This window comes from Poecile atricapillus, chromosome 1 (assembly GCF_030490865.1).
Source record: "Poecile atricapillus isolate bPoeAtr1 chromosome 1, bPoeAtr1.hap1, whole genome shotgun sequence".
Taxonomy (NCBI): domain Eukaryota; kingdom Metazoa; phylum Chordata; class Aves; order Passeriformes; family Paridae; genus Poecile; species Poecile atricapillus.
In genome coordinates this window covers 163,735,192-163,750,107 of record NC_081249.1, presented here as the reverse complement: position 1 = coordinate 163,750,107, position 14,916 = coordinate 163,735,192, and the positions used below count along the sequence as shown (strand labels likewise).

Genomic DNA, 14,916 nt, shown 5'->3' with positions numbered 1-14,916 from the left:
TTGAAGGGGAGCACACTGAAAACCTGTGGTGGGAGATTCAGACTCTTCCTAAATGTTGGTGGAATCCTGGGACACTTCCTATTGAGGAAAACTAAACAACTTGTTTCATACAAAGCACATAATGATGTAATGAGTATTTTTGGTTTAGTCTGTAAAAAGAAGATTATAGCTAAATAGCAGCATCACTGTTCAACCTGTCTGTTGTTCACTGAAGGGTGAAATCTGCAGAGAACCAGAGAGCAGGTGTTTATTCCTTGGTGCTTGTATCATACTGACAAAAAATCAGTTTTTCTATGTGTTACCTAACGAGGAAATACAATGGTATGGTCAGTTCTTCTGGCAGGAACTCTTTTCCATCTCTACACCTCAAGATCTTGAGCCAAAAGCATTTGCTTCTGATTTGGCGGAGCAGAGACCTGCATGAACTCTCAATTTTAGCAGGAGCAAGAATTACCAATCTATTGCTAGGGAAACAGGTTTTAGCATGATTTATTGGTTTTAGTCTTATTTCAGGAAGAGAAAGGTGAGAATTTTTCATGGGTTTCTCTGTATTCAGTTTCTCTATAAATAGCCTCATAAAGCTGATGATAGCTCTGCTGCCAATGAGTGTGTTGGAACAAACACAGTCACCAATCTTGAAGCAGGAGGATTCCATATTTGGGACTCACCCCTGTCAATCACTTTTAATCTCCCCTCAGTTCTTCCTGCTCCTCACTGTAGTGCTCTTCTGCTCAATTTTCCATTCTCCTGAAGTTCATTGATGAGCCCTGTCACGCATAAACATGGGCTCAGGTATCGGGGTCTCTGGGAAGGATAGTGCTGAGAAAAAGAACTGAACAGGGAGTTAGGGGTGTGCTACCTCTCATGCTGCCAGCATGGTTGGAAAGAAGTGAGGGACAAGAGCAGATGGATGGATTTGGAGGAGGGCAGGGAGAGAGAGAAGGCAAAGCAAGGGAAACAAAATCCAAACTGCCCTCCAGCAGTGAGTGTACAATCTCACTCCAGCAGAAGACAAACCTCTATCAAGTATTCGTCTGGACTTGGCAGCTCTGTAAGTAGTGCTACAAATGGTGTCAGCAGCAGTGCATCTTCATGCAAATGCCAGTGTTAGCTAGGACCCTCCCTGAGGACTGCTGTCCTGAAGCCAAACTAGAAAAAAACCCTGATGCTTTCAGCTATTCCTGGAGTTCATGTCCTGCCTTAGCACATCCATTCTTTTGACCAGTGAGCTGTCACGTATGCATTAGAATAGTGCAGTGCCTGGGAGAGGGAGGAGGGAGGGGAAAGTATGCCAGCATCCCATGACCATGACTTTTGAAGAGATTTTTTTAATGTCAGTGGATAAGTCCTGGCAGATACCTGCTCAAGCCAGCCTTGGGCTTCCTGTTGTTTCCCTGACATTTGCATGGCCTCGGTAGCAGGAGCTCTAAGGCTGTGTTTGCAAGAGAATAACTCTTGGACAGTCCATTTTAAGTTCATAAGTACGCTCAGACTGCAGTTCTGACAGAGGAGAGGCTGGCCCAGAATCTGCAAGTTCTTGTAAATAAACATCTAGAGTGGCTTATACGTGGTTATCATATTTTTTTCTTTATAACCAACAAAAGAAAGGAATCTGATTTATGGATGTCTATTAATTTTTTAACAGATAGAATGACATTCTGTAATACATAGTGGAAAAGAGCAAAAGAAGCTGAAAATTTGCTAATACATTGATGAAAAATTGTACTTCCTTGATGCACATGACAAAAACTTTGTTTAATCAACTTTTGAAATTACTCTTGAATTAAATTAATTTGCTAAGTTCTCTATGGCAGTGTTTACATGAGACAAAGTATGAACACATACAGTGTTGTTTCTTTTCAGTGTCACAGGGGTTTATCTATTATTTGTGAATGCTATGAGATTTGGCACAACTGATAGAAAAGAAATGTTGAAGTGTGATTGACTATCTTACGTTGAAGGGGAGGAAAAGGATTTCAAGAGCATTTTCCTGCTAGGAGTTGAGACTAGATTGTCAGGATGAATGATTTTTAGATTTTTTTTTAATATACCTTTAACATTTCATAAGTTCCTATTTTACAGATTCTGGATGTTGAATACAACATTAGGCTTTTTTTTCTGCTACCTTTCATTGGTAGCTTTTCTTCATGGATTCACAGGGATATGCAGGACATGGATAACTTTGACAATTTCTGGCAGGTGATTTTATGCTCTGTTCTTAGATACTTCCAATAAATGACATTTCAATATATTGAAGGCTGTTCCCATGCTTAGCTCTCCTTGTAGATAGACTTTTTCCTAATATATATTCCCCTACTTCTTGGTACAGATTAATCAGTTATTTTCTGTGCTATTCTTAAGAGATCTAGGAAAGAATTCATCACTCTTTTTAGTTACTCAGTGTCTTATTTTCACATGTGAGATTACACTTAACATTTTACATATAATCTAAACAGCGTTTTCATTTATATTAAGCAAATACTTTGGAAGCTGCAATTGAAATTGATGTGGGATGTTGAAAAGATGACTGGGTTGACTATTAATAAGGACACAAACAAAAACTAATTTAGGAACAAACTTATTGGCATAGTGAGATTTTCTGGGGTGTATGTGGTTAAAGGCACTTAGATTTTAGCCCTTCAGACTTCTTATTTCCTAGGCCACCATTGTGAGTTTTCCCTTTCCCTGCTTTGAAAGCTCCTGTGAGATGCTTGAACTGCCATTCTTCTGTGCTTTAAAACATTCACAATTAGAAATGGAACTGTCTTTCAGAAATAGAATAGGCATGAAAATGGTATTCAGACCCTCCTCTCTCACTATGCTTTCTTGACTAAAATTAAATTTGCTGATACATACATTATTCTATCTCTGTAGAGACAGTAGGTTCAGAATTGCTAAATTATAGAATAGCAGAGAGTTTTACAACAGCCTCACAATGCAGAGGGACATGGCATAGCTCAGGGGAATGATAATTACATAGACTTTTTAATCTTTTGCATACTCGTTAAATTGATTACACCTAGATTAATAAGTAATCCAACCTGTCAAGCTTACCCAGCACCCAATTTCAAGCCATGTAGCATCTAAAAGAACATTGAGGCTTTCTTATACTATTTTAGAATTGTCAGGGACATCATGTTGTATTGATACTTCATTGGTTACGTATGCATGCACTTCCTGCCAGCATGAAATATTTAATCAATTTGGCATTTAGCTTTATGTTAAAATGTATCCTGCTGGCATCCATTTCTCTTAAATGTGTGTAGAAAGTGAGTGAAATAAAATACTTATGTTTGAGAAGGGAAAATTAGAATGAAAGGTGATAAAAAGTGAAAAAAATCAAATCCACACAACAAGACAAATGTTTTTGTTCCAAATTGACCCAGCTCAAGTAGAGAGTAACAAAAATGCGTTATTGTTGGAAGGATGTTTGCTGCTTCTGTAGCTAACTGCTGTTGGTCATTGTAGTTTAAATCCTGATCTATACATTGATATTAGCTCTCGGGCTGATGACTTTTTCACCAAGTCAATATGCAAGTAACTGGTGAGTTTCAGAGGAAAAGTGTTGCTGAACAATGCAGTCTGAATTGTGTCCTCATCTTTATTGCACCTGTGCAAACTCTCTGTGGTGGGTTGACCTTGGCTGGCTACCAAATTCCCACCCAGCCACATTCACTCCTCCTCCTCAACAGGAGAGGGGGAGAAAATAAGACTGGAAAAATCTGTGGGTTGAGATAAAGCCAGGGGGACCAGTTAGAGATTGCCATCACAGGCAAATGAGACTTGACTTGGGGAAAATTTATTTGGTTTATAGCTAATTAAAATAGATTTGGGTAGTAAGAAATAAAGATGAAGGTTAAAATACCTTCCCATCCTTTACTTTTTCCTAGAAATTTTATTGCTTCATTCCTGACTCTTCTTTCTCCCCACCTCACATGGTGCAGGGGGGATAGGGAGTGGGGATTTTTGGTGGGTCTAGCTCCTCTAGACGGCACCTTTCTCCTTAAATCATTTCCTTGCTCCTGCATGAGTCCATACCATGGGCTGCCATCCTTCAGGATAAACCAGCAGCATGGTCTCTCCACAGGTAGCAGCACTTCAGGAAATATCAACCTGCCCTGGATTGGGATCCTCCACAGTGTGAATATCTGCTCTGGAGTGATACTCTCCATGAGCTCCAGTGAAATACTAAATCCATCATGATCTCTTCCAAAACTCACAGGCTGCAGGGGACTATCTCCTACAGCTCCTGGAGTGCTTCTTTCTCCTTCACTGACCTTGGTGTTTTTAGGATTCTTTCTCACACTTTTTTTCCTCATTCTTCAAAGTCTGCACAATATTTTCCTTTTCTAAAGTATGCTTTCACAGAAGTGCTACCAACTTCCCTGGTGGGCTTAGCTCCAGTGGAAGGTAAAATTCATTGTAATTACTGCCTAACCAAGTTCTTGTCTGACACTAAAGAAGCTCTTTGGGAAGAGACAAGAGGCTTAGCTTCTCCTTAGTGCTGATGATTTCTACCACTATGTGAAGACTCTCATCTTTGGAAAGCCCTTTCTAAAGAGACACCTTAACTCAAACCACACTCATTTCTTTATTTCTACCATGTTCCAATTTAGGCTGTTTAAGATTTTTTATTTTTGCCTAAACTATAGTTTTCTAATGAAAAAGAATGAAAAACATTACAAAACAGTGCCTTTTTGTTTTCTCATAACAACTGTGTTCCAGATTAATAAAATAGCTGGGGTGTTCCAAGAGCTATTAATTACTGTTTCAATTATAACTGATGCAGCAGAATTATGTAGATTTTTTTGGAAGCTTACTGAGAATCATTATTTTGAGCACTAGATGGGAATATATGACAAATGGTGCAGAAATTGCAAAACCCTTTTGGTATGACATACTTTCCAAAACTGCTGCCAGGGATGGCAAAACAGTGGTCAGATATAATTCCCTCTGATACATATTGCTGGCATTTCTCTCCCCACTAACAGAGACAACTCAGTATTATCAACTTTTACTCTATTTCACTAACATTACCCTGTAATAGGAAGCAAACAGTGCCTTTATTCCTTATGCAGATTTTTAACCTAACATACTGCTCCATTCTCACCACTCAGAGAAAAGGGAAGTTGGGAGGGCTTTTCTTCTAACAGCACATCCAATCTATTTTGTTTAATGTGTATTGCCCTTTCTGCCTTTACCTGTCTCTCATACTCCATGGAATGCCTTGCTGCTGATGACTACATTTGCAGTGGACAGCTGAGATGTTGCTGAAGTCAGCAGCACTAATGCTGCATTAGAGAATCCTCTTCAGGGAAAACAGTGTTAGATTTAACCCAGGGGGTGCTGCTGCAGTGAAAAGCTCTATGCTCAGAGGCACTCTGTTTTCCTAACAAACAGTATGTCAAGCTTTGCTTTCAGGAATAGTAAATGCAATAGTAATGCTTCTCACTTCAGTGGCAGTTCTCAGCAAAATGCTGTAGAAGCAGTAGGGTGAAATTCCCCTCGTGTGGCAAGCTTGAGATGACTTTCACTGCTCAATTTCTGTGCCTTGGGGATAGGCAGAAGGACCAGGGCCAAACTGGTGGAAAACATGTCAGCACTGATAACAGCTTTCTTGATCTATGACTGTATGAATCCTGTGGTCCCCAGACAGCAATTCTTATTATTCTTATTCTTCAATCCAGAACAACTGCCACAGGGATGCTAGTGTTCTGCCCCATATGTAATCATAACCTGCAGGCAGGATTTTTCTCCCATTTCTTGATCACAGCTGTATTGTCACCTGTTAATTAGCCCACATCATGCAAAGATGCTGCACATACACAAAGGCAAACATGGCCATTGTCTACTGGGATTTTTGTTCTAAAAGCCAGACTTTCTAAACCGGTGTCAGATGTTTTGAATGCCCAGTTATAAAAATTCAACATTGCTTGTGCTGGTTAAATGGATGCTCTCTACAAAACCTGATAAAAACCACAACAGAAAGAGATGAATGGGGGGTGAGGGGGAGTAGAACAACAAATGAATCAGGTAGTGGAAATTATTTGCTATATCTTCAAAACACAAAATTTTGATGGTGTAATGATTTTTGGTAACACATGGACAGAAACATCAGTGTTTCACTACTTTAACCTGCTTCCTGTGAGACCATGCATTTTTTGTTAGGCACACATTTTCTGTTTGTGACATGTTCTTGAGACGTTCATATAGGTGACAGCTTAATACACTGATTGTCTCCACTATTTCTCTAATATACCTCATACTTGCTCTGACTTCCCGGCACAGCCCTGCTAGCCTAACTCCAACAGCCCTTATCTGAAAGAACCTGCAAAGTCTGTGGGAAAGATTTGAGACTGGAAGCAAATGCTAGATGCCCATATCCCCCAGGAACTTCTGTTTGGAGATGAGCAAGAGCCTTGGAATGAAAGATTAATATTTTATCTACTGGTGGGCTGCTCATTTCCCTGCCTTTCTACATTGTTCAGTCAGGAAACCTTTTAATGTTAAATTCAGTATGTGGCTATTTCAAAGAAGGACTGGGGGAGGAAAAAACCTGTCCAGTTAAATAGAAATAAATGACTTTAAAACAATTATGGCCAGTGATGTCTCTTCATCCCCCAGTCCTTTATGATCCATTCTAAAGAAGGTGAATCCACCTACTCTTAGTGGTCAGTTCAGGGAAGCTGTAGTGGACTTTGTTAACACCTCACAGATATTTCTGAGCTTTGGTGCATGAGAGCTCTGTCCTGCAACTTCATACACTTGACAAAAAAATTGTATTTCTATATTAGTTCATGAAGGAATGCTGGCTTATTAAATAGTGCTACAGGAAGGATGTAGAAATGCCAATAACCCAATGTAGGATCCGGTAAAAGCTGTAGGGAAGACTATTTGCTCATGAATTTTCTCAGTGAAACTGGACTACATGATGAGATTACTTTATAGTTCTTACTAAATTTCTAGATTATTGTAAACATAAAAAAGGTTTCATGGGACAATTCAGATGGTTGATTATGAACATGTCTGAAGAATGCATAAATTCCTTACTTTAAAGAAACCTCCTCTTGTATCCTCCTGTATGAGGATTTTGGGAAAAAAATATTGGTATGTACCTTTAGACAAGCATCAACAAACCTTTTTACTTGAGCTGAAAGTATTTTGTTTCCTTCTTTCAATGACATCACTAAAATGACAGATTAAATGTCCAGTTTCATTTTTGATCAACTCATGTTTCAAATTTAAAGCCTGTTGCTGAGTTTGTGAATGCATAAGTGCATATGGCCTCTATGTAATTCTGTGTTGAATCCTGTGAATGCAGTATTTTTATTAGATGTGTCTATTATTCTCTCATTAAAATGTACATACATTACTGTGTACCTGTGTAACGCAGGAATGTGGAAGAAAATAAAGTACTAAATAAGATGCTATTAAATCTTACATTTTTTCACAATTGAAATTGTGACAGCAGTAACATAGAGAGGGCATGTTTATTTAAAAAAAATAAATTATTTGGTTTAAACCATTTAAAAATTCTCCTCCAAAACTAGGTTTCTTTGTATCTCATATGTTCTTAGCATACTGAGTAAGATAGTTGCCAGGATACAGGTCACTGTAGCAAAGCCACATTTTGATATTTTCATAGCCGAAAGTCAGTTGAACACAGGCTGTCACTGAAGACTGAGTACAATAAAGCTGTTGAGCACCCCAACCTTCTCCTCATCTGTTGATACCAGTTCACCAGTGTTTATCAGTGGGCTACTGTTGTTTATCAGGGGGCTTGTTTAACTTTCCTTTTCTGGTTAACATGCCAATAGAAGCACTTCTTATTATTGGTGTCCCTTGTGAGATTCAGTTTCAGCTCTGCCTTAGCCTTCCTTATCCCAGCCCTTAATCTCAATACTCTTCCCAGGTTACATGCCCTTGTCTTTACCGTCTGTGCATTTGTCTCTTCAGCTCGACCAGCAGTTCCCTACTCAGCCTCAGCTATACCAGTCTCTTGCCTTCCTTGTCCAATTTCTTGCCCCTTGGGATTGCCAAGCTGTCTTCCTAGAGGAACACCCCACTATTTTTTTCAGATATTTCCCTGGTGTTTTCCTGTGGTTTCTGTTAGGACTCCCTGGCTCATCTCCCTAAGACTGCAGCTATGCTCCAGGGTGGCTAGCACAGTTCAGAGTCACTGCAGAGCCCTTGTCAGCACTCTTGTCCCTCTATTTTCATATCTTCTCACATCTGCCAGGGACAAGCCTCATATTGCCCCTCACATCCCCTCATATTGCTCCTCTACCCCCTCACATCTAGTTCAAAGTCCTGCCAGGGAGTCTCACTAATTCCTGAGCAAAGGCTTTCTTCCACCACTGAGAAAGACAAATCCCATCTGATGCCAGCATGCCTGGGGCTGTGTAGAACCATTTCATTGTCAAAACCCCCAAAATTTTGATGATGACACCAGCCATGGAGACATAGATTCAGTGTGTCCATTTATTCCCATGTTGCTGCCTTCAGCTGTAACTGGAGAGGAGAATATAACCCACACCTCAGATTCCTTTCCCAAACATCTGAGGGCCCAGAAGTTTTTGATTGCCCTTGGACTATGTGCTGCCCTTCCCTTGGCCCCTTATGTGGCGCATCAGGAGCGGGCAGCAGTCTGAGGGCCATGCCAGGCTGGGAGGTGTCCTGGTGATGCCCGTGACCCAGGCCCCAGGAGGCAGCACACCCTGCTATGGGCTAGGCCTGGTCAGCATGTTGGGCCTGCTGCTCACCATGGGAGGGAATTGTCTACAGCTTTAACCAGTTAAACTTTACCCCATCATCTTGATGACGAGTGAATGTTTTGCTTTTTAATTCTCATCAATATTAGCAGAAATCTGAGGTACTTTATCTCATCACGGGAAACGTGGCAGCAATGTTCACCAGTACAAGCCCAGGTAATGCAGTGATCTCAGATGTGAATAAATGTACAGATCCTAAGATTGCAATTTCATTTGTAGCATTAATATCTTCAGTTGCTTCACTTTGAAGGTTATAAAAAAAATCAGGAGTTTACCTTTCTTTGCTCTCTGGCATCCTTTTACTGGTTTAAGGCCTGTGTTGAAACACAGGAGTGCCCCTTTGAAGGTTCTTGTACCCATAAGGTTAGCTGTCAGCTAACATTGTGCGTGCATGTGAATGGATATCTACCATTGCTTTCACTGAGACTGATTAAATCTTCTTTGACATGATTTAAGAAAAATATGGATTAGGCTCTGTTTGGGGAAAAGCCTGATAAAAGTTCTGATAGCAGCTTGTTTTGAAAAAACATGAACAAATGAAGTAGGGATTGTTCTGCATTTATTGTAAACATGTCCTCTTCTCTTTTGCTTTATGTTTGTCCTAAATTATGGTCTAAACCATCTCTAAAAATGCAACAATTTATGTAGTTCTTTATTTTTGTAAGCTGTATACCTTTGCACTTTGTCGAAGTGCCAATGTAGTTCATCCTTTGATTTTAGTAAAACTACTTGTTGAACTTCTGGAATTTTATGTAACTCTTATTTTCAGAAATGGACTTTCCCAGGGCACTTGTAGAAAAAGTAAGCACTATTTTCTCTTTCTGCATATTGATGAAACCATGGTTTAAAGGCAAATGGCAGCACTTTTGTGAGAGTACAGTTTCACAGAGACAGTGTTTCAATTAGAAATAAGGATTTCTGACTTGCCACGTGCTTAAGTCACTAACCCCACTGTCTTGTAAAGAGTTGGATAGCTCCTAGATGGAGTATCTACACTGTTCTTCCATCACCTAACTCCTCCTTAAAATCTCTGCAGTGTTGACTGCAGTTGTGCCTTGTTCATCGGCTTTGTAAGAAGACCATTTCTGTTACACATCAGTTGCTTAACTAGCTGCTTTAGTACATTCTTCCTGTGAATTTATTTATATAATATAAAATACTTTAGGATCAATCAACAACAAGGTCTACATTCACTTAGGATAGCCATTAGTTATAGGAGAAAATGAAAAACTAAGACAATTCTTCTTTTAAGAGATAAGCAAGCTGAGCACAAAAATCCACTAAGATGTTTAAGTGACAAAATATTTATAAGAATGTTTTATGTTCTCTACTGTGAACTTCCCATCTTCTTAAATCAGCACAACACATTTTCCTTAGAAGACAGAATCAAACAGGCCATGATTTTACTGTAAGGCTGTTACTAACACTTTGCCAGAAACACTATTTGAATAAGAAAAAACATTTATATTAGTAGACAGGAAAAGAAAACTCACAAACACTGTTTTAATGATACCAGCTCTTGACTTCCAGCTTCTTGACTAATTTCTGCCATATCAAAGGCAGGCACTGCTTTCCACTGAGAAGCTTACCCAGTCTACACTGGACTGTATCAGTTTTGGTAAGGTAGATATACCTGTTTCAAAAAACTGTAGCATTCTGTCTCATGAATTCTGCTCTCTTCTAACCATGTGAGCCTTGGATCCTGATGCTGAGTAATCTGCAGCATGAAAAATCAGCCCTCAGGCTCACAGGCTTTATGTTGGTTTACAAAATAAACAGTAGTTATGGGCTCTAACTAATTCAAATTGTATGATTCCTATAGAATCTATGGAAGCTAAACACTGAGATATGTCAGCTGAGCCACTTCTGTGAGTACTCACATTTCATTCAGTAAGGAGATGTTGTGACTCAGGTTTAAGATACTTGCCTTTAGAGAAAGGGAAATTTTAACTGCTTCATACAACCTCAATGTTTTATGTTTCTTCTTCATACTCCTCTGGTGTTTTCTGCTGAAATTCACTGTATTACAATAATACTTTCGGGAGACAGAGAATAAATGTACTGATATCTTACAAGAAGTATGACTTCTTTCTAATACTGTCACTCTTCCTATTGTCACAATAATGTTCTTAATTTAATTCACATTAAAGTTCTCAATAGTCACGTGAAATATATCTGGAGGTAAGAAAAAATATCCATTTAAGTTTGATGTCATACTGTCCTGGTTAAAAAGTGTTGGGAACTATAAAGATCCTTTGATGGTCAAACTGAACAGCTATGTCACAGGGTGTTGTAAAACAAACAAAAAAGGAATCAACCATAACAGCTTTTGCTTTGATCCAGGATCCTTTCTAAACTATTTGGTATCTGGAACCTCTAAATCATATATGAAATGAAATATTACCTGTAAGTGTAAAGCAACTATAGATTTCTGTAGTTTATTGATTATCAAATAAGCTGGAAGCTCTATCCTCCATGCAATTCTTCAGTTGTATTTCTCGTAGGAAAATATGACTGTACTAAACACCTCAGTTCTGACATTATTCAGTATCATAAAATGTTTTCTTTTGGGAAAGAGTTGTGGCCCTCTTCAGACTCAAGGTATAATCACGTTGTATGTTTAAATTTTAGAGAATGGGGTTGCCATGCCACTCTGATGGGATGCTGTAAATCTTTCTGCTTTGATTTCTGAGACAGCAAATACACACTGTGAATATGTTCAGAGGATGCACCTAAAGTAGCTGTATTTTAACTGTAATCTGATTTAGGTCTTATATGCAAAAAATTAATTTGGTTTCAAAGAAATTGCAGGCCAGTGGTAGCTGCACCATGGTAAGATTACACAGGAATTTTGTTTAAAAGGAATCCAGCATCATCAAATTCTACATGTGGTACCATTATATCAGTGAATGCTGAGGAACCCAGCCTCATCTTGCCATTGGTAACACTAGCAACAGGGAGTGGGGAAGTGTGATGAGACACCTGAATTATTTGGAGGTGACCCAGCTTTGATTTACATACATTGTTAGCTTGACATGGAAGTCAGGCTATTTAGTCCAACTGGAGGTCAGGGCTTGTTAACTCTGATGTATTGTAAAGGTCATCTGGGCTATGCAGTGTCTCAGTCCCAAGGTGAGAGATCCACAGTTGCACTTGGCTTGTAACTTTGACCTCAGACATCTTGTATACTCTGGCTGACACATAATTTATTTTAAACTTTGTGAAGCTTCCAGGGCTTAAGGATGTTTTCATGAGTGATTGTTTTGTGAATCCAGGTAAATAGTATGGGACAGTTTATGTTAGTGAGCCAAATAGCACTGTGGTTTGCAAAGCATTTTTGTTTCTGTCAATACCAGGTCAGGTAGTGATCAGTGTTCATTAACAGTTAATTTCTTAGCACTATTAATACTATTAAAATTATGATTTAAGGACGCAAATTGCTCCCAGGGTCCTTCACCAAACACCACCATGTGTAATTTATGTCCCAGCTGGTCAGAATTTTCACATAATTTTGATTAAGTGATTTTCTGTATATTTCTGAACTTTTTGCAAATGTAACTGGCCTGTCCAGTTCTAGAGGTAATGGGTGAAGTTATAGAGGTAATGGGCAAAGCAAACTCTTGTGTATGGGTGGACAAAGCAGACATGGAACCTTCTAGATGAAAAGAACCGTATCTAAGTGAAGAACAAGATTTATGTAAAAGTCTTGAAAATGTTATTTAGGAAAGCTTTTATGAAAATCGAGGTCATACCCTAAGAGATTTGAGTTTGAATAAGGTTTTTTGCTTTGTGTTTCAGTGGCTGTTCCCTCAGCAGTTCCAGCTTGTGAGCCTGAGCCCAAAAGTATCAGGCATTACCCATCTCCACAATTCTCCATTTCCTCCCGATCCACTGTTGTTGCTGCCATGGAAGCCCCTTCTCAAGGCCGGCAGAAAGTCATGGATTGGAGAGCAGTGGTGGCCATCTTTGTCGTGGTGGTAGTTTACCTAGTGGCGGGAGGACTTGTCTTCCGTGCTCTGGAGCAGCCCTTCGAAAGCAAGCAGAAGAACACAATCGCGTCAGAGAAGGCTGACTTTCTTCGGGAGCATGTTTGTGTAACTGAGCTAGAGCTGGAGACACTGATTCAGGTAGGCCATGTAAAGAAGTTGGTACTTCTTGGAGGTTAAGAAGAACAGCTCAGTGGTTTATTGACCAGCTGAGTTGGTGAGGGACAAAATTGTTCACAAAGGCCTTGGAATAGGCAGCATGAAGAGCAAGCTCTTTCCTAGTCTTTTTAAGGTCTGAGAAGCAGAAACTATGTCTCCAAAATATTGTAAATATGGAACCATAGAATCATAGAATAAGCTTGAGTTGGAAGGGACCCATCAGGATCATTGAGTCCAACTCCTGACCCTATGCAAGACACCCTAAGAGTCACACCATGTGCCTGTGAGCATTATCCAAATGCTTCTTGGGCACTATCAGTCTTGGAGCTGTAACCACTGCCCTGGGGATCCTGTTCCAGTGCCCAACCACCCTCTGGGTGAAAAGCTTTCTCCTCATATGCAACCTAGATCTCTCCTGACTCAGATTCAGGCCATTTCCTTGTGTCCTGTCACTGGTCATGAGAAGTACTTGAATAATGACAGATGTATGCAAAGAAAAGCAGAATGTAATATCTGGAAAAAATTTTTGAGTGAGGTGATAGATTTGCAAGACATAGGCCCTCATCTCTACAAATTTTCAAGTGGTCTTAAATTCTTGATTCTTTCTTCAAAATTTAACACAGCAACTGGGAGAGCACATAGAACATGATAGGTGGGATTTTTGAAATAAATATTCAGCCAAGAATTCTGAACTTACAGGTTTACTGTTGTAATTTTTAAATAAATGAAGGAGGATGAAATATACAAATCAAAATAGAAAGTAATTGTCATTTAAAAGCTTTGGGACTTTTAGTCTGATGTAGTATGAAAAGTTTTAGAATCAGTTTTGAAGGAAATTACCAAGTTTGCAAGGATAAGTGGAAAATGTAATAACAGGCAAGAAAGATGTATGTCTCATTGATTAGAACTCTAGACAAGGGAAGTATTATGGATCTTACAAGACTTTAGTAGAGTATCTTCTGGGATTCCATGCAGAAGCCTATCAGTTAGCCCAGAGAAAACAAAGATTAGATAAAAAATGTAACATACCTAAGGAATATATTCAAACTTCAGCCTCATATTTCAGATCTGAATTTATGTCAGCCTTCCAAGAGCAATGTGTTTCCCTCTGGGGTGTTGGACCAGAGATCTGTTGTTGATTTCAGGCTGTTTGAAAGAACACGGATCTATCCCCTGAATTCTTGTGTCCGTCCAGTCAGCTGTATTAAAAAACCCTTTCTGTAGGTGAATCAAATTTATAAACTTATTTCTTTTAATAAGATGTTCCAATATCTCACTGATGTGATAGAAAAGGCCTTCTACTTTTCAGCCTAAACTTCTTTGCAAATAGATGTGGTCTCTCCCTCTTGTGTTCTGTGTTCACAGAAGACAGTCAGTTCTGAGTCAAAAACTGTGTCGCTGAGCCTGTACCTTTGGGCAGCCTGGTGCTACAACTAACAAGACAAATCTGCTTTTGCAGGAAGTAGTATTGCTTGGATCAGGGATGGCTTGGTTCATATCCTTGATCTGTCTGCAAAAGACAGGTGAACATGTTAGGTTGGCAGGATCCAGGGATATTGGTTCAGATATGTTTTTCTTGGCAGCATTGCAAAGATCTGTATTTCCCGGTACTCCTTGGAAATGATTAAAGGATGTTCTGAAAACACTAAATGCAAGAAGCTTTTATTCCCTTGGTGGGATTGTCACCGGTAAAAGATATGTAAAATACATTAATTACAGCCAGAAAGCAGAACTCATATATGGTACAACCAGCAAAGCACTTCAGAAGATTGTGGAGTTCTGCATACCAACTGCAGTAGAAACAGCCCTTATTCTCTACCCTAAGTTATGTACGAACACCAGTTCTTTATTTTACACAGTATTTTTCTCTTCCACCTCAAAAGTGGTGATAAAGAACCAACATACTCTGTTATTAGAAGACACTTCTGTTATTAGAAGACAGATATTCTGGACAAATCTTCTTATCTTCTGAGATTTCAGTATGTCCTCAGGCATTACAA

The 14,916-nt window shown here is 39.3% G+C and overlaps 1 protein-coding gene across 1 annotated transcript in view; it reads left to right on the top strand.

The window, feature by feature from the left end:
• KCNK10 (potassium two pore domain channel subfamily K member 10) overlaps positions 1-14,916 on the top strand; it is a 53,329-nt gene that overhangs the window by 10,813 nt on the left and 27,600 nt on the right. The window contains 1 exon segment of the mRNA XM_058852389.1: positions 12,570-12,898. Coding sequence (XP_058708372.1) covers positions 12,570-12,898 — 329 coding nt within the window.